The sequence below is a fragment of the Hippocampus guttulatus genome, chromosome 11 (assembly GCF_054856545.1).
Source record: "Hippocampus guttulatus isolate MCC_2025c chromosome 11, RoL_Hgut_1.0, whole genome shotgun sequence".
In the NCBI taxonomy this organism is placed as follows: Eukaryota; Metazoa; Chordata; class Actinopteri; order Syngnathiformes; family Syngnathidae; genus Hippocampus; species Hippocampus guttulatus.
The window spans coordinates 9070838-9095439 of NC_141271.1; the positions used below are offsets into that span (position 1 = coordinate 9070838).

The window sequence follows — 24602 nt, forward strand, 5'->3', positions numbered from 1 at the left end:
TCGAGGATGTCTGTATGGGGAATTCGATCTTCCCAGGACAGGCCAAGGATCTTTTGCAGGCAGCGGATGTGGAAGGCTTCCAAGGTAGTAATGTGCCGGCGATATGGAGTCCATGACTCTGACCCGTAGAGCAGAGTGGAGAGACACACTGCGTTGTACACAGCAATCTTGGTACAGGTCTTCAGGTTTCGGTTTTCAAAGACCCTGCTGCGTAGGCGACCAAAGGATGATGATGCTTTATTAATACGGGTGTGGACTTCAGTGTCAAGGGAACAGTTTGAAGATAAAGTGGAGCCAAGGTAGGTGAAATGGTCCACTACGTTTAGTGGAGTGCCATTAATGTGAAAGCTGGGGGATGTGGAGGTTGGGGTAGCGAGTTGGAACATGACCTCAGTTTTTTTAATGTTGATCTGAAGACCAAAGGATTGGTACAGATTGGAAATGGTGTCGAGGGCGTGCTGCATAGAGTTTGAACTGTGAGCTAATATAGTGCAGTCATCAGCATACTGAAGCTCACAGATCTGACAGATTTTTGTCTTTGTGTGAGCCTGGAGCCGTCTGATGTTGAAGAGGCTTCCGTCTAGGCGGTATTCCATATGGACACCGTCTTCATGTCCCATGCCACGGTGGAAGAGGCACGTGGTGGCAGAGAGGAGGATGTTAAAAAGCACTGGAGCCAAGACACAGCCCTGCTTCACCCCGACTTTCACCTTGAAGAGCTCTGACTGGAGTCCTCCGATGAGCACTCTGGCTTGCATCCCATCATGCAGCTGCTGGAGGATGCTGAGAAACTTGGGTGGGACCCCAAGTTTGGAGAGATGTTTCCAGAGCAACTCACGGTTAATGGTGTCAAAGGCTTTGCTGAGATCGATGAAGGCTATGTACAGGTCCTTTTGATGTTCTCTGCTTTTCTCCATTAGCTGTCTTAAAACAAAGATCATGTCAGTGGTGGATCTAGTCTTCCGGTAGCCACACTGGGTTTCTGGAAGCACACCTTCTGAGATGTGCTCGACTAGCCTGCTGAGCATGATTTTGGCCAAGATCTTTCCTGCGGTGGAGAGGAGAGAGATTCCTCGGCTATTCCCACAGGCTGCTCTGTCCCCTTTCTGCTTATAGATAACAACGATGTTAGCATCCTTCCAATCCTGCGGGACGGTCCCATGTTCCCAGATGTTTTGAATCAGGAGGTGCAGTCGGCGCGTGAGGAGATAACCTCCGTGTTTGAAAACCTCTGCAGGGATGCCATCAGGTCCAGCGCTTTTGTTGTTCTTTAGGCCCGCAATGGCTTGCTGGGTTTCAGAATAGGATGGTGGGGCGTCGAGGCTCATGATTGTTGGCAGGTCTGGAAGATTGTCCAGAATGTGTGGATTGACAGGGTTGGTATGGTTGAGAAGATGTTCAAAGTGGTTTGCCCAACGGGCAAGGATCTCATGGTGGTCCTTGAGGAGTGCAGAGCCATCAGCTGATCGGACTGGAGCAATTGCCCGCTTCTTGGGACCATACAGTGCTTTGATGGCATTGTAGAAGCCCTGGGTGTTGTTACAGTCTGCCAGATTTTGGATCTCATTTGCCTTCTGCACCCACCAGGTGTCCTCCATGATACGGAGTGCTCGCTGGGTCACTGTTCTAACTGCAGAAAAGGTGGCTTTACGGGTGAGAGATGTAGGGCAGGACAGGAGAGCTTTATGGGCCTCATGCTTTGCTTTCAGAAGTGTATGTATCTCGGTTGAGTTGCAGTCAAACCAATCCTGGTGGCGTCTCCTTGACTGGCCAAGCACCTCCGAAGCTGTGCTCTGGATAGCCTGGTGCAGAGCTGGCCAGTCACTTGATTCCTCCGGGATCTTGTCAAGGTTTTCAGCAAGGAGTCGCCGGAGGTTGGCTCTGGTGGTGGGGTTGTTCAATGCTGCACAGTTGAGCCTTTTGTTGGGAGCTGTCCTTGGATGACGGGGTTGAATGCTCATGAGGAGTTTGGATCTGACCATGAGATGGTCAGTCCAACACTCAGCTCCGCGCATGACACGGGTGATGAGGACATCCCGTATGTCCTTTTGACGGACAATCACATAGTCCAGGAGATGCCAGTGTTTGGAGCGGGGATGCTGCCAGGTGGTCTTAAACCTGTTCTTCATTTGGAAAATGGTGTTAGTGATGACCAACTGATGTTCTGCACAGAGAGAGAGGAGCCGAAGGCCGTTGTTGTTCATTTTTCCCACTCCATGCTGGCCAATAACTTTACTCCATACCAGGTGTTCCGTGCCCACCCTAGCATTGAAATCTCCCATGACTATGAGCTTGTCCATAGCCGGTGTTTGCTGCAGGATGGTGTCCAGAGTTCTGTAGAAATCCTCCTTTATATTCTGCTCGGCATTCAGAGTAGGTGCGTAGGCACTGATGAGTGTGGCGAAGCGTCCCTTTGCCAGGGGAATGCGCCATGTCATCAGCCTTTCATTGATGCCGGTGGGGGATTCTGGGATGCGCTTCAGCAGTTGGGACTTCACAGCAAAGCCAACTCCATGGTTTCGACGAGTGCCTTCAGGGACCCCTTTCCAGAAGAAGGTATACCCTGCACCAACTTCTGTCAGGGAGTCCTCTCCATGTATCCTGGTCTCGCTGAGAGCTGCGATATCGATGTTATACCTCGCGAGCTCTGTGGCCACAAGTGCTGTCCTCCGGTGGGGCCTGTCAGGAGTTTCAGCCAGGTCCAGCAGTGTGCGGACGTTCCACGAAGCTATGCATAGATTTTTTCTATTTCGTTTATTATCCTTTCGACCGCAAGGGGGATGCTCCGACGATTGCGGTTTACCGTCCGGAGTGTGGAGAGCAGACAATTTTTAGACCATTTTTTCTAGGTCCCTCCCCATCTCAGGGGTGAGCAGTGTGGAGCTGCTCAGTCACAATGGAAGCTGCCGAAGAGATGCGCTGCTCCATCCCGCAGTGTCAACGACCATCACTCCATTGCCGCCTGTGTGCATGGTTTGGCTAGGCACTCCCAGCCACATCCTTGGCCTGTGCCCACCGCCATTCCACATCGCCACAGGACTTTGGGGGATTAGGGGGATGCAGGGTGGGGGATTGGGTGTGGGGTTGGGGCAAGAAGCTTGCGCAGAGGTTCGGATTAAGGTGAGGGTGTGGGCGCGCAGTCCTCACTCCCACCATCTTCACTCCTGCCAGGTGGTTTCCGGTGGCATGAGGGTACCCATGACGACCTTCTCCTGGCAAGAGTTGCAGGGGGCTGCCGGTAGTCCGGTCTGTTGGACTCCGCCTGTGCCTGCCCCCAGGTGCCGGTTTGGGATCACTCTTTGTCTGGCCTCTACCCTTCGACCTGTTCGGCTTGGGTGACCCTGCCAGGAGTGCGGGACTCCTGCCGACATAGCTCTAGGGGTCATGGAGACGCGCAAAGTGCCTCACCACGATAAGGTGGTGATCCCATCGAGGCATCTGCCTTTGCTGAAATTGAACAGTAGGGGGCAGGATTTCAGGTAGTCACACACAAACACACACACACACACACGGATACACTAATTTGATTGCCTGTGCGAATCTGTTTTGTGTTTTCAACATTTGCTTTTCTCTTCTTCATCCGTCAAAGCCTGAATCGTGTGGCTTGCAAGTGTTTATTCGCGTTCAAGTTACAGAGGGTGTGTTCAGAGGTAGAACAACACATTTTTTTGTTTTGTTTGAAAATCATCACGGTATACAGAAATCGGATCCTTGGGTAATTCGTTCACTCTCCAAACAAGAAAGCCGGTAGATCGGACGAACATTTAGGCCTTTGTATCCTTGAGAGAGAATGCGACACAAAAGCTGTAATCGGAGGAATCATCAAAACCAACCAATGTGTTGCGCGCAACCTGTTCAACTTGCTTATAGTGTATCTTACCTGTCATGCCTCCTTGCATTGTAGCAATGAATATACCATATGTGAACATCAATTGAAAATTTAGATTTTCTTTTCTACCACATCTGCCCATGTGACTTCCTTTCACTCTAGAATAAAATTACAATATATAAAAGAAATAAAATAAGCAGCCCTCTCACAGCAGTTATTATGTATCGTAAGGATAAAAAAAAAAGACTCTCCTAAAAATATCATGAAAACGGCAACCACACTGTCCATCCTGAGCCAAGCAGAGTCAGTTTACGACCTGTTTTGCTTTTCTTTGACTGTCAAGAGAGACGCTGGAGGATCAAGTGATGCTGATGAATATTTAGAAAAATCTTACCCCAAAAAGTTGAACTGTTTTCATTCGAAGTTGTTAGTCGATATCCCAAAACAAATGTGCATTTCAAAACCGGCTCAAACATACATAAATAAATTAGTAATATTTACAAAATGGTGTTGTAATATAACAAACGCAAAAGGCTCATTGTTTCATGGATTGGCGCAGTTAGAAGTGGGCGTATACACTGTTGTGGGAGTGAACACAGTCGACTTGATTCCCACGCAATGGATGTCTTTTCTCATCTGCGGCCTAACATAACGCACTTGCTCGCTGGGGTCCTTGCAGGCGATCGGCATACGTAAAGTACATTTATAAGGAACTGCAAGAAGATCTTTACATGTGGATGATATAAAGTTGGTCGCTGTGAAGTGGGCACTTGGTTACCTCTTTCCACCCCCACTCATGTGTTTGTGTGTGAAATCCTGACTATGGATGGTATGAGAAATCTTCTTAATTGCAGAGGTGGTTTTGAACATGCATTTGTAGGTGTGCGCATGTGTGCATGCATGCATGCTGAAATGTGTGTGTGTACATGTGTGCACGGACTGGTCTGAGCCAAAAATGCCAGGAATGATTTTATTGCCACTTCAACTCTGTACGTGGAATCAAAATGAAAAGGGTCATAATGCGACATGCATACACTAAGTCACTGATGGTGTCGTGGTTCATTAGTCTCACTTGTGTGCAGGCAGCGTGGGCACCTTCAGTTCCCACGAAGCGATGGTGTCTCGAATGTGAGAGTGAATTGTTGTTCGTTTCTCCATGTGCCCTGCAGCTGACTGGCGAACAGTTCAGGGTGTCGTCAGCCTTGCTCTCAAAGTCAGCTTGATGCATGGATGTTGCATGAATAAACATTACGTGCAGTTGTTATATTATGTGAATAAAGTGATGAATGCTAAGTCAGTTCTGCAATGACTTGTCAAAAGTAAACACATTAAAAAATACAACAAAACAGCCAAAAGAAAATGTATTTCTTGTAATTAAGAGAAACAAGTTTTACTGTTAGGAAAATAAAGTCCCATAAAAAGGGAAACAAAGTTATGTCACATGGAACAAGAAACAATAATTCCAAGAAAAGGTCATATTTCAAAATTGTAAGAGAACTTTTATGATTTTTAGAGAAAACGTTTGGGGTCAAAGTAAAATGTCCTCGCCGCTGATGGTGTAGCAGTTCGCTGGGCTTTCTTTCAGTCCTGCAGTGCATATTCAATTCCCACTCAGTAATGGTTTGAGTTTGTCACCCGAAGCCAAGTAATATTTCGGCTCCCTCCCTGCGACGCTGAGCAGCATAAGTGGTGTAGAAACTGGTTTGACGAAAAGACATGATGCACACTGTGCAGCATTCCATTCCGTTTACTTGCGGCTTGGGAATCCAGACTGGGTTGAAAGAGGATCGACAGCACCTCCAGGAGCACCTGAAGCTGCTGCGCTCTGCCCCAAAGCCGCCCTGTAGGCACGCCAGAGGAAATACCTCGGACTTCCTCTCCTACTGTTCTCCACATCCTACCTTTCTTCTCCACCCCACCATCACCCCCACTTGTCGTCGCATACCAGCACCTCCTCTTCCCAAGCTGCACTTGTACACTCCTAACTTTTTTCTCTTCCTTTTTTTCTCCCCAGGCAGTCACCAAGAAAACATTTAAGGGCAAAGACTTCCGATCGGCTCTGGAGAATGGCGTTTTGCTGTGCGAGTAAGTATGCTGCTTTTTTTTTGTTTCTACTCTCTCGGTTAGCTGGTATGACTGATGTTTCCCAGATGGACCTCACCGCCACCTCTTCCGACTCCCCTCTTGTTACTTGCTTCCCATCCAGTAAATGTCTGCTTCAGGGGTGCACAACAGACAATGCGTTTTCTTTTTTGTTTTTATCCGGTAAAAAGTCTAATAATCCCGGGGAAAAAAGTTTGAATCCGATCTGAATTGAATGAAGGCATATTTTGGCCACTACATTCATCAAGGAGGAAACTCTGTGCTTGGTGGTTGCGCCTTCTCGGCAGCATGGGTATGCTAGCACTGTTTTTGCCTGGGAGGAATGTCGGTGCCATTTGACTGTCGTTGCTGGACAGTCCCGGGGCGCTTGTGTCTTGCACCTGTTATGGGCAGCATTTTTCACAGCCCCACTTTGTTCAGCGGAGAGATCGGTGCTGTTGAACGGTCTGCGGCTGGATGGATGTAAGGCTTGAGGAGCCGACGATGAGAAGAAAGGAGCGTTAGCGCGGAGCGCCGATGCGGATGTGGAACTGGGAGTCGCGGCTTGGAATTGAAGTGGATTTACATGGGACAGGAGATGTGAGCCAATCTCTTTTTCGTCAATGGACGCTACAGCTTCGTGTTTGCTTTCAAAACTTAGCTTGTAGCAGACATGTGCACATTTTCAGCATGACGTCTCTGATCCACTGGTGAAAGGACACTTTGATCCTCTCCTCTTTCATCTATAACTGCTTCAGAGAACAAAGTGTATGCAGAAAAGTGGTGAAGATTGCACGACTGTCTGTGTCCTAGGTGTTGTGTTGTGTTATTTTTGTTATTTTGACTTCAAAATGGCGCCACGTGAGTGGCTGCCTTTCCAGCAGATCCTATATTTTGTTGTTCTACTTCTTCCTTTCATAACTTTGCTGCTGTGAATCGGGAATTTCTCCATTGCGAGACTAATAAAGGTTTTCTTATCTATTTCGGGTGTGAGTAGCATTCCCCAAAATATTCGGAGAGTGCATTTTTTTTTTCAGTCATATCATTCGGTGAATTCAATGTTAATATTAAAAAAATAACAAATAAATAAAACGCAAAGTATTCCAACTTTTTGTGGGCAGGGTTTCACCTGAAAAACAAAAGACGGCATATTCCGAGGAAAAAGTCATATCAATTTTTATCTGATTTCAGTTAGGAGGCCCTATTTTGGTAGACTGGGGCCTGTGCGCTTTGAGGAAAAATAGGTAAAACTTCATATTGGTGCTGGTGAAATTATAGTTAAGTGTGTGTGGGACCGTGTTACGCCTCACACGGTGCACGGAGCTGCCGCGCCCCCGGTGCACTTGCAAATTTGATGACAGAAAGTAGACTGCTCAATGTAAAAAACAAAACAAAACAGGTGCATCTCTATTTTCCTGACGGCCCAAATCGAGTTTAGAGTTTTGGTGAATTTTGTTGCCCGCGCTGCCCGTCACGAGGCTTTCCAGGCACCAAGATCGTTGTCTAGTACATGTGCAAATTTTGTTTAAAAAAAAAAAAAAAAAGCAATAGACTTGATTTTAGACTCATTAACACCACGTCCTTCGTGGCACAGGTGATGTAATTTGCAGGTGCAAGCAGACAGAATTAGCTCTCCATGGACATGAGTGGTGGATGTTATTGGATTTCATTCATAAATATGACAACGGCTTCTCTCAGTCCCTCTCAATCATTGTAGAAGTCAATTCATTGAATGAATTATAATCATTATCATCTTAAAACTATTTTTATAGTAGCCCTGTCACTATTTAGTGGGTGGGGGCACGATGCCGGGTGCACGTCACATGACCGGCCGACTACATCATCCGCAAGGGGAGATTTTGCAGTCATTTCATCAAAGATACCCATGCTGTGTTTTGTCAGCATGAGGAAGAGGGAGAATGAAGGTTAAATCACTTTCACACTCTCAAAAACAACATCATAAGCGGCTTCCATTGTGTGCTGTTCGTTATCGAAGGAAGAAGGCGCATGAACACGATTATTTCCTCCTCGGCTTCCACTTTGTTATCTGATCCAAACGGCAGCAACTTTCTATTGTATGACAAACTTCAAGCCACATTCCTTTTGCATTCTTCAACATGTGTGATGCTGCCACCGTGAACAGCACAAACTGAGACTCTTCTTGGCCAGTGATGGGCACACTCTGAGCGGCCCCACAAATTCACTTATTCACAGATATTTTTTCAACATAGTTTTTGTTTGTGTGTTACCTTTATTTTATTTTTATAATCCAAATTGAATTGCGCAGACGTTGAAGAAATCTGTTCCACAAATGGTCCTTTGAGCAGCAATAGGGGTGTTCACACGGCAAGATTTGGTCCGGTGCTACGCCGGGGCTGCCCCAGTAGAGCGTTCACACGTGCAAATTAGCTCCGGCGTAGCCCCGGAAAACAGCTTACACCGGACCAAATTTGATCCACCTCAGGGAGGTGGTTTAAAAATTTGCTCCAGAGCAAATACTTGTTAGCGAAGCAGCACCGATGTAAATTTGCACGTGTGAACGCAACTGGGTTAAATTTGCTCCAGAGCAAATGCTTGTGAAGAGTTTACGTACGGCGAGAATGCGTTGCTTTCGCGCTCTGTCGGACTTCCGTCATGTGTTTGTTTAATAACGACACAAGACTTGGCTGGTAACATCTTTCCTTTTGTAGGAGACTGGACTGTCTCGGAGTTGTTTGTGTAGTTTGTTCCTTTGTTGTGTGTCCACAACCCCCCGGCCCCCATATAATTTATTTTGTGATTTCCTCTCTTGATTTTCTGTTTGGCGCATTACGTATTTGCTTTTCTGAGTGTCATTGAAGTCATCGTTGATTTACGTTTTCGGGGGCGGTCACTCTCGAGCAGAAGGCACGGAGACTGAGAAGGAGAAGGACGTGCCTGTCCAGTAGTCGCTTGAGTTGTGTATACGTTTTAAAAAGAACCAACACGACAGCTCATTTGTTTTCTGTCGTTTTGCTCCGCTGCAGAAACTGCCGTGTGAACGCAAGTGGGGCTGCACCGACGCTGTGCCGGTGCAGACATGCTCAGCGGCTTTGTACATGTGAATGCTCCACACAATTTGCTGCGGTGCAAAATATATCGCAACAAAATACATCGGTGCAGCGCCGGAGCAAATGTGTGCCGTGTGAACACCCCTTTTGTCTACTCCAAGCAAATGTTGACCCTATAAGAATCGTAAATACACCCTCTATGAAATGGCTGAAATAATAGTCACTTCCTTGAAAGGTGGACAAACACAAAAACAGGATTGCAAAGCATCATACGAGGGAGTTACGTGGTGCCTGAAGGACAATCGAACTAAATATGTCTGAGCTAAACGAACTCCTATGCCTTGTCTATTGATTTGTATTCATTGTTTCTTTCTTACATCAGATAGAATAAGGAAAAATAAACTTACATCACAAAGACAGGACTTGTCATTAGGTTTGCAACCATCCTGGCGACGCACTCTCTGGCCATACTTTCTGTCTCTTGGCGTCCAAGGAAATCTGGAGAGCTTCACGCCCTCGCCATTTTTTGCAGCGTATGTTCAAAAATTGATGAAAGAGTCACAAACTAAATGTAGCAACAGTGAGCGAAGAGCTGCAAGATAGGGGTCCTCATGATTTTCCAGACACTAACAGCCAATCAGCATTTGTAGCGGCGAGAAGTGTCAAGATCCTAAATTGGACGCACTCTGTTTATGTACGCCGTTGGGTTGCGCTTGTTATACTGCCATATAATATAACATGAGTATGTTGAAATTCTTTTTTATTTTATTTTTTTTTGCTCAATTGGAATTACATACAGAACAAACAGTATATTAATAATTAACCCTTTCATGCACCCTGTAACCTGATAACATGATAAGCTGTCCACTGTCGTAACCGCTATCCCTGAAAGGGTTAAAATATAAATGTTATAAAATAAAATGAATAAATAGTACAGTACTCACAGCAATGTAAATGCTTGGTGGGCCAGATTAACTCATTCACTCCCAAAGACGTTTTTAAACGTCTTTTCAGACTTGGTCCAGAATTGGCTGGTATTGAATGAGTTTTAAACAGCAGAGTGGGCAGTTTGTGACCCAAGGCACATCCCAGTTTTAGATGCTCACTGTGCTGAAAACAAAAACAAAAAACCCCCCACAAACTGTCTGGAATCATTATTCGCCTTGGCAGCAGGCTACTGAGTGTGGCATGGCATTTTTACTTTTAGCTAGTCTCACGAGATTTGCTGAAATCTCATGTGCTATACTAAAACATGAAAACGCTCCAAAAGGAATTATTCTACGAGTCTTTATCTTACTAGTGCAGTGTGGAGAGTCCAGCTTGTTTACATGGTGTTGCAGAACTGCCACTGACTAAACCACATCCAGGTGGCCGACATTAAACCCAGCAGGGATTTGCAAAGCTTTTTTTGTTCATTCGCTGTAACTTAGAGCAAACTAACAGATGTGTGTGTTGTTCTCTCTCCTCCAGTCTGATCAACAAGATCAAGCCTGGCATCATCAAGAGAGTCAACAGGCTGCCAACACCAATAGCTGGTCTGGTAAGTCTCCTTGGCTTTTTGTCTTGTCTGAATGAGAAAGAAAAGGTCGCCGATAATGACAGAGCTGCCGAGCATGCTCGTTGTAAAAGTCATAGCATTTTGCTGTCTTTATTCATGATGCTGCTGTGTATGAACGGTAGCGACACGCCTCTGCGATTTTTCGCCTTCGGCGGTAGTATCAAAGCTGTAAGAGAAGCACCTTCCACATGACTTGTAAAAGCTTGACGCTATATCAAGGACACTGGCTAGGAATAAGGGAATGAAGACTCTCTGTCAATTGTTAACTTTGAGGTACCATCATCGCTCTCACAGAAGCCCCTTTCACACTGCTCATAAAAGCTGCCACTTTTCTGCTTTTTTTTTTTTCCTGTGTCATGGGGCTGTAAAAATGGCACTGAAATGGAATGGGTGATGATTTCTTTATCTTTAGATTCTGAGTTGTAAAGCAAGCCCGTAAAAGACAATATTATCTACAGGAACATTGTGTTTTAAAGTTATGTTCAACTACCAGTATATTTATAGTTTATATCTACATGTGGCTAAAAAGCAAAGCGCAGAGAGTCTCTGTTGCGGAAATGCACGGGTACACCAAGTGAACAGGGTGATTGATCATTTGTCAACAGGTTCTCAAAAGGTGGAATAATGAAAAAAATTGCCACATGGCATTTCTGTTTAAACATAATGGACACGAAATGTTGAAACAGCTGTTTTCCACCTTTAGAGGTGATATCGAAGTGATACTTTGTTTTAATAATAATATTTAATATGAATATTGTTTTATTTGTTCACATTAATATATTTATGTCTTTATGTATTTTTATGCAGTTCAGTTTGCTGCCCTTATAGTTTAGGTATGTGTGTGTTTCAATGCACTGCATTCCTCTCTCTTGGTTGAGAGAGGAACGTAGTTTCATCTGTGCTGTATGTTGCACATAGAGCATATTTGACAATAAAAGTTGACTTGATAATCTTTTCGATAGTGGCCTTAGCAGCTACCCCATTTACATTTTTTTTTCCCATGCTGCTGTTCATGCATAATTGATACTGTCCCGGAATGGGTGAAGAGTCGACCCAGAAACTTGCCTCCTTCCGTGGTAGTATCAGAAAAATAGTATTGTACTTTTACCATTGTAGTAGTAAAGTGGGGCAAACAGTGGTGTATCTTTCTAAGACACAAAATACCAGGGGAGCAGATTGTCCACTGAACGTTTTGTGTCACTTTCAACTTTATGGAAGAAATAAAAATAATAACATATTTTTATAACACTGGATCTGCTTATTTATCTGGATTCGCACCACACTATAGCTGCATCCGCAAAATAAAATTGTAAATAAAAAAGATAATACTGAAAAAAAAAAAATACACGATAGTCGACATAACACCAGAAAATATATTTAATATAAAAAAGTTATATTCATGGAATATCATCGGACTTCATATAATATAGTACCACCTTTATTGTAATTTGCAATCTTAAACGTGCTCTTTCTGTACCTGTCCAACAGCTGTTTTCTGTTATCTGTTAGCTTGCCAACATGCACACAACCACATTGTGGAGCTAAATCTATAACAATATAAGACCTTGTCCTTGACTATTATCGCCGTTGGGCCGTTGGGTCAACTGCATGCTATTCTCTTCTAGATTGAATTAATGAAGGCTCAGGCTTAAGACCCAGAGACCCAACTATTTGTATAGAAGCAATTCAAAGGTCAATTTTTCATAATGTGAAGAACCCCTGCAATATGTGAGCAATATTCCTGCCGCAAATGGTGAAAATCTGTCAATAATTTACGCCCATCCAAAACGGTTTGTAATCAACCAAAAGGTGCCACAAGGTGTCGGTCAACCAAAGTTTTCTATTAGGCGAGGCTATTGTTTGACGAAATGACGCTCCTCCTTTGACTTCAACACCAATATGACACAAGGTGCCGCCAAAGCAAAATGTTTACACTGAGTGCAGAATAGGTGGATTTTTCAGCTAGTATTGGAAGATAGGTTCCCACATCAGAAAAAAAAAATGCCAATCCACAAATACACGGACAATCACTGAATGTCACCCTTTAAGCAATTAGGTGTTCTAACAATTTTGCTTGAAAACTCCTGAAGAGTAAACCTTTCTCAGCCTGACAATGTAAGCTACTTGTAGAGATTGGTCTTTATCTGGCGTTTCGGGGAGTGTCTGCTCTGCATCCGAGTTCAGGGAAAAAGAGGCTGAAAAGGTGCCTTAAACACACCCGTAACAAAGCTCTCTCTTGTGGGAGTAATTGAGTCCAGCTGCTTAGTAGAATAAGTAGAACACACACACACACACACACACATACACACTCATACATTTGATCCGAGTCAATCAACATGCTGGGCAGGGGAAGTAGCACACTGGATACAAACAGTAAATTTAGACCACGAGTCGCACAAAATGACTGGCGATTTCAGTAAATCCTGTTTGATTTCAAGTTAGTGAGCATCTGATAGTGTCGTTTTCTTTTTCTGTGGCTTGCTTTGTGATGCCACCATATAGGTGCCACTGAAGGCAAATGGAATATGCGATGATACAACCATAAAACTGGAAGTTCAAACTGCCATTTTGTGAATCTAGCAAATCTCTTGAGATTTGAGTTCAGAGAGCATCTTAATAGGATTATCTGGACAAATGTGTTTTGCTTCTTCTGTAAATTTTTGCTTGGGTGTTTGGAAAGTCGTTTTTAACTTGTACCTTCAAGTTTTACATCATAATAGGCACAGTCCATTAACACGTCAACAAAGACTGCGTCATTCTAATTTTTACAATGTGATGAACGTTAGGAATGTTTACGTGTACCTGTGCCATCATGAATATTATGACACAAACAAGCATTCCCGCAGCTTTCCCACACAGCCAGCTCAGGCAAAGTATCCTGCTGGATCCGCTACAGTATTTTCCGAGACTTGAATTGCAAACCTTTTGAAATCAACCCGGTCATAAATTGTGCAGCTAATGCACAGGAAAACTCCTGCCTGGCCAGCAGCTATTGCTCACCACTAACCACACAGAGAAAGGACCAGTATCTTTGCAAGCAAACATGACTCACTCACTTGCACGCTGCTGAGAGAACTTTTACAACTCAACATTTTTAAAGCCATCCGCAGTCCTTCTACAGAGTATTGATGCAAATAGTGTATGTTTTTTAAGCATATGAAGATAGACGAGGTCCAAAAGCTGGACAAATAAACTCTTGCAGGGCTGAAACCTGCATTGCTTCCCATGGCCAGCAGGGGGAGACTTGCAAAAAAGTGTGGTGTGCAGTTGACAAAATTGATGAGCAACATCCCTTGATCTGAACCATGGGGGAATTTGGTCACTGCATTCATTTGTAAAATTTACAAAAAACACAAAAAAGAAAAGCAATGTTGCAAGATAAGAGGCAAATATTAGAATAGATCATCTTTGTGTTTTGTGAACTTTGCTGCCGTCCTGTTAAAATACAGGCTGCAGTGTTGGAAGAAGAAAAACCTCCAGAAAGGAGGAGAAAGAAGAAAAATAAATCTCTGGTTTCGCAGAAAATTTTGCAACATTGGCTACAGAGACGAATTCTTTTGGTTTTCTTTCGGGAAATCTTCCCAAGTCATCGCATGTCTCTGTCTGGTGTTGTTGCTGTTGAAGCAACAGTGAGCTGTGGCTTGGGCTGCGGCACCGTTTTGAAGCGGGCCTGTGTTTGGATTTGGGTTGGTGAAGAAGAGGATGGACCAGCTTGGGTTGGATATGGTTGATTCCAGATTCCAGTTTTGATCCCCAATTTCCCCTCCATCCCATCCAAAGTATCCACAAGCAAGAAAACTGAACCCTCACTTGGTCCTGATGCTGCGTCATCACTGTGGAAATGAACAGTTTACATTCTGCTTCCATGGCAACATGCACCACCATTATTAATCACCATGGAAAGGAAACTGGCACGGTGGTCGACTGATTAGCACGTCGGCCTCACAGTGCAAAGGTGCAGAGTTTGATTCTGGCTCCGGCTTTCCTGTGGGAAGTTTGCATATTCTCCCCGTGCCTGTGTGTATTTTGTCCGGGTACTCCGGTTTCCTCCCACATTACAAAAAAAAAACAACAACAACAAAAAAAAGACATGCATGACAGGTTCATGGAACACTTTAAATTGTCCCGAAGTGTCTATGTGTGCCCTGTGATTGGCTGGCAGCCGGTTCAGGGTGTCCCCCGCCTACTGCCCGAAGACAGCTGGGATAGGCTCCAGCATGCCTGACACTGATGAGGATCAGCGGATTATAATATGGATGAATGGAAAGGAAACTTTTTTAATGTTACTATAATTAAGTGGAAGACAATCTGATCGCTAGTCAAATTCCTTTGCGATATTTCTCATTGGAAATAATCAAAACTGAAACTAGTAATGGGTGTTTGTACTCATAGCATTCAGAACTTGTCTAACACATACATTTAACCATTATTGACACCATTACTTGTGTCAATGACAGACATCTGACCACATCTTGGTCGCCCACAAAGAGAATATTTAAAGGATGTAAACTATGCAGGCTGCTGTTTTAATGACATTGAAAGCTCGAGTTCACTTGAGGCTAATTGCAGTGTATATTGACCGCTCCCATTCCTCAACAATATCCATCTTAGGCCTAAAACTGCAGAAAAGAGAAAGTTAACCACAATCTGACCACTGCATTTGTGATGGATCCGACACAATCTTTCTGCATGTCCTAAAAAAGGGCACTTCAAGTTTGCATGAAAAGCATTAAGAGGCCGTCGGATAGATACGGCATTTTTAGCAGGATTAAAAGTGGGCGTGTGGCAGTGTGACATTCCACAGACAGCGTTATCTTAAAGCTGCCAGTGTCCCTGCAATATAATTCTGTGTGATTCACTTGTGTTCATATCAAAGTGACATTAACTACAGTTCTAATAACTATGTGGGCGATTCCAAGGTCGGTGAAAAAAAGGCTCAATGGGAGGTTTTTGCTTCCGTATGAATGTCCAAAATGCAGGAAGGAGTCACACCTTGCATCTGAAAGGATATCTTAAAAAGTCTTTTAAAAGCATCCATCCATTTTCTGTTGTGCTTGTCCTTATTAGGAGTTTTAGGTGAGCTTGGGGCTATCCCAGCAACCTTCCAGTCGCTTTACTTCACAACAAGCAGCAGTTTGGCAGTTCGTTAACAATTCTTCAAAAAAGAGGCTTTAAATGTTTTTGCCACTCCCAGTTGGAGCTTATTGTCAAACTAAATATAAAACAAGGACAATTACACGTTTGTATTTTTACACCCACATTACTTTGCCTTAAAAGTCCACTAGCTTAATGCTAACACATAATGAGAAATGCCATAGAAGGGTCCAAGGCAGTACAGTAGGACATAGATTTTCCCATCTCGCCAAAATTACAATAAAAATATATTTAAAGGATGTACACATTAATATAATAAAATAGGACAATGTTTGGAAAAAATACAGAGAAAATAATCATAAAATAAAACAAATAATAAGAAAGAAATATGATATTACCACAATGATACATTGATTAATGTTAATGATTCATTATTAATTCTTTCTGAACCTTGATGGCACGGAAATTCGAATCTCAGCTCTATCTTTCTGCTGTCAAAGTGTTCTTAGTAAATGAGAAAACAATTGGCTTACCTCGTTCAACAAAAAATACATAAATAAATGTGTAATTGATACTTAAGGGATTTTTTTTTAAATCCCTCACAGCAATCTGCTTTTCTTTTCTGTCTGTGTTCACAGGGGAGCTTTTTTGTGCTCCTCTCACAATTGAGGAATCAAACCTGCGACATACTGGCGCATGGGCGCTGTTCACGCATTCATGTCAGCTAGTCGGTCAAGCAACATTCTGGAGATGAGCTGAAGAAGGCGAGGTGGAAAACCACCTTAATTAGTCTCTGCATGTGAACTATGTTTGAGATGAGGCATAAGTAGTAAACCTACGGCCCACAGCAGGCTGTGCAAATCTAAGACGAAATAAAAATTAACTATAAATGTCCAAAATAATAAACACACATGCTAATGTTAGCCAACTGTGTTGCTCTTCTAAACAATGCCTTATTAGACACCACACTTTGCTGCAGCTCCCCGTTTTCTGGCTGCTCGCAATCTCTTCTTAGATATAACATCTCCTAACTAAGACGTAAATACAGCAGACGCTCATTTCCTTCCATTGTTGTCTTCATTAGAATGTCTCTTTCCAACTTGTCCACTTGTTGATATGACCAAAATAAACAGACGTGAACATTGCTTGCCTCAAAGTCAAGAAATCCTTGTTTTAAATGTTGGCTCAGGACTTCCTGTTTTGAGTTTGCATGTTCTTCCTTTGCTTGCGAGGGTTTTCTCTGGGTACTCCGGCTTCCTCCCACTTTCCGAAATCATACATGTTTAGTTCTTGTGTAATGTGGCAATCCTGTGAGGTCCATCCCACACCACTCACTCACTGCTTCACCGGCTTAGGTAAAACTTTGGGGCGCTAACTCAGTGACAAGTACCATCTTTGAAGGCTCCAAAGAGTGAGGTTTTACTGACGTACATGCGTGTAGCACAAGCTGGCATCCTTACACTCACACCCTGAAAAGCCTACTCCCAAGCCGGGTCACTGCACCAATGGAGCAGGGTAACCCTGCGCCATCCAGCCCTGCTAATTCAGCAGCCAACACCCTCATTGAGGGCTCTAAGAAGTGAGGTTAAAAGTTAGATACACTCATGCAGGGCAAACTGGCAGCTGGTACACCCAGAAGACTCAACATTATCCATATGTGTAGTTATAAATGATTGCTTGATCATTGCAACATAAATTTAATCTGGGCCTTGGAGTACCAAACTAAAATCGTACACCACCCTTGTGTGAAAGGCAAAATCCGCTGGAAGGCATCAGTATTTATTGGTTTCCTTTAATTTACGTATTAATGATTGGATCGTATAATTATTACACGGGCAGAATGGTTGGGTAATCTGCCTGTGGGCAAGCTACCGTGGCTTTTGGAGCCAGCATGTTTGGGCTTTTTTAAATATAGAATCTAGCCCAGCAATTACACCAGACCATGATGATGTCATCCCACGTCCTCACTTGGAACTCACTTTAGCTCTGTGAGAAGTGTATACTGTTGTACATTGGCATGTAAAATGATTGATAAGCCTCACTTTATGCTAATATCATAGTCTATCCCCTTGCATGCCAAAATAGGTCACTGCGTCAAATTCCAGTCCTAAAGGAGAGCAGAACAGTGATAGAGAAAACCTCCCATACGACCAAATATGATATTAAGGTGATATGAACAATATAATGAAATAATAAATAAATATACCAACAATTCAACCCACCAGATAGGTGGATACTTATGAATTAGTACGTAGATTATTAAAAGTGCCCTGCGACTGACTGCCGACCAGTTCAGGGTGTAGTCCCTCTTTCTCCCAAACTCTGCTCAGATACGCTCCAGCATATCTATCTATCTATCTATCTATCTATCTATCTATCTATCTATCTATCTATCTATCTATCTATCTATCTATCTTACTTTCGAAACAAAAAGGGTTTCACAGATGAAATGAACAAAATAGACTGATTCATTGAAAAAAACAACATAAGGGGTATTTTTAAAAATAATAATCAATCATTCATTCCTTCACACAGTCACAATTGATTACTTTGATTGTCCCCAATGTTGATTAGGGAGGTTTTGTAAAATGTCAGTGGGATTAGGTGAGTTTCTATCAACTCACATCTCCTAGCAACCATCCCCAAAATAGGCCGCTGCCCCTCAGATTCCACAGTGAGGGTGTGAGCAGGAGGAGGAGGCCAAACATAAAGCTTGTGACATCACACTTCCTCATTTTAGCATTTCTAGCCACACCCAAGCCCTGCCCACAGGTGGCGTTGCTGCTGTCAGTCAGCTCCTGTCACACGGCTGCCACCCCTCCCTCCACTCCACTGAATGTTTGTTATGCACACACACACACACACACACACACACACACACACATGCTCCTCCCTGCCTGCCTGCTTTCCTGCCTGCCTGCCTGTGCGACATGAACTTTGGAAGCAATGAGTCGCAGGCTGCGTCGCCAGTGCTACCAGAAAATTCTTGAGTGATTACTTTTTTTGCGTGGTGGTGGTGGTGGTGGACAGCCTTCATCTGTGCTTTCTTGTTCTCATCCATCCAGGACAACATTAACGTCTTCCTCAAGGCCTGCCTCAAGATCGGACTCAAGGAGGCCCAGCTCTTTCACCCCGGAGACCTCCAGGACTTGTCGTCAAGAGTCACAGTCAAGTGAGTGGCTAACTTCTGCATATCCCAAGTGTGTTTATTGTTTGCTGTTTTTTTGTATAGTGTATGAATGAGACGTTTTTAATGTAGTTCCACACTGTTGCACTCTCACAGCACATGTGCGTGTTATTCATTACAACTGGCGTCAGTGCCCTTTGGCAGTTGGCCAAATAGCCTTAAAACTACTTCACCAATTTCCGCAAAACATTATCACAGGAAGAACCCATTGAATTTTTGCACATATCCATAAACTAATTTTCCAAAATGTAGTATATTGGATTGTTAATTATTTAGTGATGCAAAAATGTCAAAATTCAGGCAAAACAGATGATGTTTGTCTTTGTCAGCAGGACAATGCTCAAACAACTCCTCTGGGATGGGGCATGGAAGAGCTTAGGAAGATGGAGATTCTCTGCTGTTTTACTGTATATGTACAGTATATACAGTATATATATCTATATATATATATATATATAGATATATATGTTTTTTTACCTTGTGTTTTGGATTTAAAAAGTAAAATATATACTTTGGAGATGTATCTATTACATATTTATTTTGCGTCAAAATTATATATTTTTACGATAAATATATATATAAATGACAATCATTTTATTTTTCTATTTAATTTATTTTTTCATCCAGATTTTATAAATTTTTGTCAGCAGTATTACATAAATACTACTAACCCAGAAGACCGTATTAATATTTGATGTGGTTGTGCCAGGCTTCATTTTGCATGTGTTAAAATTGAAAAAAAAATCATTCAGATGTTCCAAAGGGATTGTTTGACCTTGATCTGCCCTGTGTTGCACATCATGGTGGGGGCCCAGGATCCAAATAAATGTTATTTTCTCTCCCACACTTGTCACTGTCAATCAAATATCAACATTAATTTCTGACTGAAAAGTGTATCAATCTTAATCACCAAAACAATGCGTATGATGGAGGTCTGGTGTCGACTGTGTGAATGCACACAATTTGTTGCTGATCCAAAGTGAGGTTGTTTGGCCTTGACAGAGTGCCGTTCTAGTTTGACATGTTTTTTCATGTTGAAACTACAGGTATGTGTTTGTTTTTTGGGGGTTTTTTGTTTTGTTTTTTTATGAGATATGATTCATTGATGCAGTCTCTGGCATGTTTTGATCATGTCACTCACTCCCATTGGTTGGAGGAACTGTTAAGTCAGTTCAGAGGAATAAAAGTGAGGCCCTCACCTGGGTTGTTGCTACAGTACAGTATTATATTCAAGTCGATGACATTTCGACATTGTTTGTTGAAGTTTCGGTAGTGTGGCTAGCAGAGCGGCATGTCGAACAACCAGTTCGTTTTTTGCTCTCAGGTGAGCCTGCAGGATGAAGCTGAATAGGTGAGGCGTGCTTTTCAGTTGTGTATGGGACGGCTGCTGCACAAGCAGTAAGATTTTGACATGCTTGACAACATTGTAGAGCCAATGCTTTGTATGTACATAGCGATACAGTATGTATACACACACACATATGTAAATATCCTTTAAATTCTGTGGTAGAGCAGTGCCTGTTGGTTTTGTCATGCATTTTTTTGCATTTTTTTGTTCGTGAAGTTCAAGGGTATGTTTTTTCCCCCAGCACTACTGTTGTGGACAGATGTTTTTTGTCTTTTTAGCTTTGTGGGAAAGTCCAAATTGTTTTTAAAAATACCCGTGACCTTGCGGCCTTGGTGCGTCGTAACGGTGCTCATTCTGTCAGTACTCCTTGCCGCAGGCAGCTTGCTGCAAACCATTTTTTTCCCCCCATGATCCACTCTGGGCTGGATGAGCTATGCCTGGTTGATGCCAAAAGTGATGTTGAAAGCACACTCAAACACACAGAGATCAACTGTATGTACACTAAACAAACAAATCTGCCACGGTTATCATGACACACCCTCCAAGGTAACAATGGTGCCCTATGGTATCAGTGTGTCAAACTCTTACTTTATGGAGCTTTGGAATGAGTCATAAACCTGTCGTTTAGCTTCTTGGCTACTTCTGCCATTGCTGTCTTGTTTCATGTCTTCCTTACTTTCTTTTGAAAATATGTTCGCAATATTCAATCTCAAAGGTGTTTGTTGAGCCAGAGGTATTTATTGTTTTATGTAGGGCGGGGTGGAAGGATCTAAAAGGGAAGTATTGGGCTGAGAGGAGTGCTCACCTTTACTCTTAAAACAAGAAAGTTCTATTCTCTATCTTGTTGCAACCTTTCAGTATTTGCACTGGATTTTAATATATATGAACCATTATTTTTAACTTATCGAAGAGAAAAACAGTAAATTATTTTAAATATGTATTGAATGCCTGCCCGCCCAAAATATTTGTCATTAAATCTCAAGTACTGCACATTATTTTAATCAAACATGTTTATTTATTTGTGGGGGAAAAAAATAATAAAACCCCTTATCCTCAAAAGACGCTTGACGTACTGCTTATTGTAATATGTATTCATTTGACCCAGTTAAATAATTTCTTTTTGGGGGACATTAGGCTAATATAATATTATTTGATATTGCATCTTATCCCCTCTACAGTTGATTGCAATATCTCTACCAAGCCCCTATATGAGGGGAAACAGTAGAGTGCATTTACGCCAATGGACTTTCTCCAATTTACAAGTGCACTTTGCAATCGCAATTGTCAAGTTGTTTTCTTTGCTACCATGTGAGAAAAGGGGAGATGAGGTGGAACCCCCGTCCTATTATTAGGCTATCTGGAGGGTTGATTTGACACGCAAGATTGTCAAGATTGATCGGAATGATATCGTAACTCTGTAGAGGAGCTTTAAATAGCATCCTCTCATCCACCCCACTGCATTCTGCAATGCGTACGGGAGCGATCTTACACCTGTGGGTGTTTTGCGAGTGTGTTTTATCCATAAAACAGACATGAATAGCATGTGTTTGAATTTTGGGGGGAAAGAACTCAGAAGTGTGGGTGTAAAATTGTATAGGCCATGTTTCCCATCACAGGACTTTATGAGTCGAGTGTAACTAATGTAAGAGTAGGCGGGAACACTGGGAGGAGATAATGTCTTACATCTTCATTTAAGTTGATGAGAGCGCAGCAAGAAAAAGTGGTCATCGACAGCTGTCTTTGCTGTGTGTCCAAACTCCTCCACCCCGTGAAGCCATTGGGACCCGTGCTATTCTCGGCCTGAATTTCCCTTTTACACTGCAAAGTCCCTCTAAAGGCATTGAACTCGAAGCAGGCAGGCCTTCCATTTTATGGGTCCTCACAAATTGAATTAACTATAACTGTACTTTACAGTTAATTCTATTTCTAAGGGCACACACATTCATACGTACGAGCGGAGTATGGGTTTTTTTTGTGTATCGAGTGAACAATTTACCCCCCCCCCCCACCCAAAAAAAAGTAATTTCAAGCTCTTTATTACCACAAACTCAATATCAAATACAATCATGCAGCGGGTACTTAAAGTATGTATGCGATGATTGAGAACCCATTGATGGGCTAACCTGGTTCTGTTTTTCTATCGAAAGAAAAACAACACACGACAAACACAAACGATATGTTGGAGGGAGATGCAAATGAACCTGTGTCTCACCAGTCAACGAAAACATATACAGTGCATGCATACATATGCAGACATTATCAACATATACATACATCTTATTTTATATCACAAAACTGCAGGTGTAACAAAGCATAAACGGGACATAAAAATAAGATGACAATTATAAATGAAAGAGGAGAGAATCAAAGTCTCCTTTCGCCGGTGGTTCAGAGATGTCATGATATCACACACATTGCCTATGTGGATGCATATGCTATGTGTGCTAAGCTAAATGTTAACTGCCCATTTGTAATTGTGTTGACCTGCTGGGCGGAGCTTCAGAGGGACACAAGCTTTCAGTTCCACCCCGTCCGTCTCGGTTCTTGCATTGTCATACTTTGTATTTTGCATTTTGTTTAATACATCCAACTTGACGTATGTCATGATATTCGTGGTTTGTGGTTTTAGATTAATCCAAAAATGTGTTTATTCAACCTGAATAGATACAACTTCCCATCAACTCCTCCGCCAACCATTAGCACAGGTACAAAAAGAGTGAAGCATATCAAAACCACATAGGAAGTTCAAAGCAAGAAGTGTTTGAACCCTCAACCAAACTAGTGAGAGAATTTCCACCCTGCTGGACTGGTTTACCATCGAAATGGAATGTGTTGCAGCAGAATGTCAAACGATCATTCTGGCTTGTGTATCGACTACATTGAAATATTACAAAACTTCAGACCTGGGTAATGATTGTTACAATTGTTCCGATGAACTTGTAACATGCGTATGAAGTTGCTGCAACAACCATAAAAGCATTTATCAGATGTGTGTGTGCTGACCTTTGAGCTTTGTGATGATTCTACTGCCTCATGGTTATGCAAGACCCCTCTGATTGATGAGCCGTTATCAGTGATGTAAAGTACAAACAATATGAAAAGTGTCATAGGGCAATAGTCAGCGTTATGGCAGAGATGCCAGTGATAAGAGCATTTTTCTGTCCCTTAAAAAAAATGACCAGGCCTGATTCATCACGCTGGAGGTTCTGATTCACCACCGTCTTAACACCAAATCTTTCCTTTTTTTTTCCTATTCGGCTGACAGGGAAATGAAAGTGTTCCAGATGAATCATGGAAACTATTTCACTTCACCATGAAACTACAGCATGGAGAGCAGCCTTCAGGAGAGTGTAGCATCAACTAGCTCATAGCTTGTGCTACATTGTAGCTTACAGGCTCATTTTTAGTTGTTGATATCTTGAGTATTATAGACTACCTTTTAAAGCTCATAACTTACTAGTTAGTTACATGTAGTTAGTAGCTTGTCACGTATATTATGAGGTCGAACACATCCCCAACCATAACCACAACCCCCCGCACCCCATAGTTGTGCAGCGCAGTCAGGGGTTGCTATTAACATATTTTTTTAAGATAACAATAACAATGTTCAATGTTTTTACAGGTAAGGTACTTTTTTGTAGTATGATCAGTAAAAAATATGTATATATTTATCACTCCAACATATGTTGTGACTGAGCAAGAGTTTGAGTTGACTTCCAACTAGCTTGAACCAAGTAATGATTCGACTTAAATTTTGGTGATGAATAGACTTGGCTTGCTTATTTATTTAGTTTTTTCCCCCCGGTGATTTGGACTTGCTTGAGAGTTTAGGGTTATGACTTGAGACTTTCTTGTGACCTACACGTACAGTATGTTACTTACTCCCACCCTTGGTGCTCACACCATCCTCTGAAGAATATAAATGAGCAGATAGATTAGATTTAGTTGTTTCTTGTTGCATTTCTCTGCGTGCATGGGTGTGGTAGCTTCATGCTTTCCTACGTGGCCTCACTTGGAAGTGCGGCAGCATTAGGTGATGGTGAACCCATCATAAAAATAAATGAGGGTGGTATTATTCATGGTTAAACACCAGACCTCGTTATACACTTGAAGACACAATACGATGCCTGGCACGGGTGCCTCCTCTGTTCAAGAGTTGCATAATGTGTGTGTGTGTGTGTGTGTGTGTGTGTTCTACTTAGTGTACTTGTACTAAGCAGCCTGCATGTACGAGAGAAAGAGAGAGAGAGAGAGAGAGAGAGACCAGTGAATGATATCACACTGATCAGTGACATTTCAGATGAGGTGGTGAATACACCAGTGCAATTTATGACCATCGAAAATTGTGTCGTTTTTGGTCATATTACAAATTAAAAATATATATATATACAGTATATAAAACATTTTTATACATATATGTTAGATTTAACAAATACAATAAGCTCTCAAAATTGCACTTATTGTGTACAGTGTAC

General features: G+C 42.5%; 1 protein-coding gene across 6 annotated transcripts in view; it reads left to right on the top strand.

The window, feature by feature from the left end:
* lmo7a (LIM domain 7a) overlaps positions 1-24602 on the top strand; it is a 63720-nt gene that overhangs the window by 9762 nt on the left and 29356 nt on the right. For all 6 annotated transcript variants that reach the window (XM_086123166.1, XM_086123172.1, XM_086123171.1 and 3 more), the window contains exons 2-4: positions 5844-5914; positions 10411-10480; positions 18658-18764. In XM_086123166.1, the coding sequence (XP_085979292.1) occupies positions 5844-5914; positions 10411-10480; positions 18658-18764 (248 nt within the window). The remainder of the gene's footprint in view (positions 1-5843; positions 5915-10410; positions 10481-18657; positions 18765-24602) is intronic.